Genomic DNA, 651 nt, shown 5'->3' on the forward strand with positions numbered 1-651 from the left:
CACATACAGGGGAGAATCTTTATACATGTAATGACTGTGGAAAAACTTTTCACAAGAACTCACTCTTCAGAAGTTGTCAGAGAACTTACACAGGTGACAAACCATATGAATATAATGAATGTAGGAAATCTTTTTCCCACAACTCAGCCCACCTTACACATAAGAGAATTTATGGAGGGGAGAGGTCCTATAAATGTAATGAGTGTGGAAAAACCTTTCACCGGAAGTCAGAACTCAGGAAGCATCAGAGAATTCACACAGGGGAAAGGCCCTATAAATGTGAGTGTGGAAAAACCTTTTACTATAAGTCACACCTCAACAGGCATCAGAATTCACACAGGTGAAAGGCCCTATAAATGTGAGTGTGGAAAAACCTTTTACTATAAGTCACACCTCAACAGGCATCAGAATTCACACAGGTGAAAGGCCCTATAAATGCAATGAGTGTGGAAAAACCTTTTCCTGTAAGTCAAACCTCCGTGCACATCAGAGAACTCACACAGGTGAGAAACCGTATGAACGTAAGGAATGTAGAAAACCTTTCTTCTATAAATCACAGCTCAATAGACATAAGAGAATTCACAATGAAGAAAGTCCCTATGAATGTAATGAGTGTGGAAAAACCTTTCACCGGAAGTCAGACCTCAGGAA

General features: G+C 39.9%; 1 protein-coding gene across 1 annotated transcript; it reads left to right on the forward strand.

Moving 5' to 3' along the window:
* Window positions 1-5: 5 nt before the first annotated feature.
* Window positions 6-645, forward strand: LOC103584814 (zinc finger protein 765-like; the record flags this gene model as incomplete). Its single annotated transcript, XM_008565667.1, is given in 3 exon segments — window positions 6-268; window positions 348-404; window positions 406-645. Coding segments are annotated over 3 exon segments (560 nt in total), but the record flags the coding sequence as incomplete, so codon positions are not given.
* Between the last annotated feature and the right edge of the window lie 6 nt (window positions 646-651).

This window comes from Galeopterus variegatus, unplaced genomic scaffold (assembly GCF_000696425.1).
Source record: "Galeopterus variegatus unplaced genomic scaffold, G_variegatus-3.0.2 Scaffold127381, whole genome shotgun sequence".
Taxonomy (NCBI): domain Eukaryota; kingdom Metazoa; phylum Chordata; class Mammalia; order Dermoptera; family Cynocephalidae; genus Galeopterus; species Galeopterus variegatus.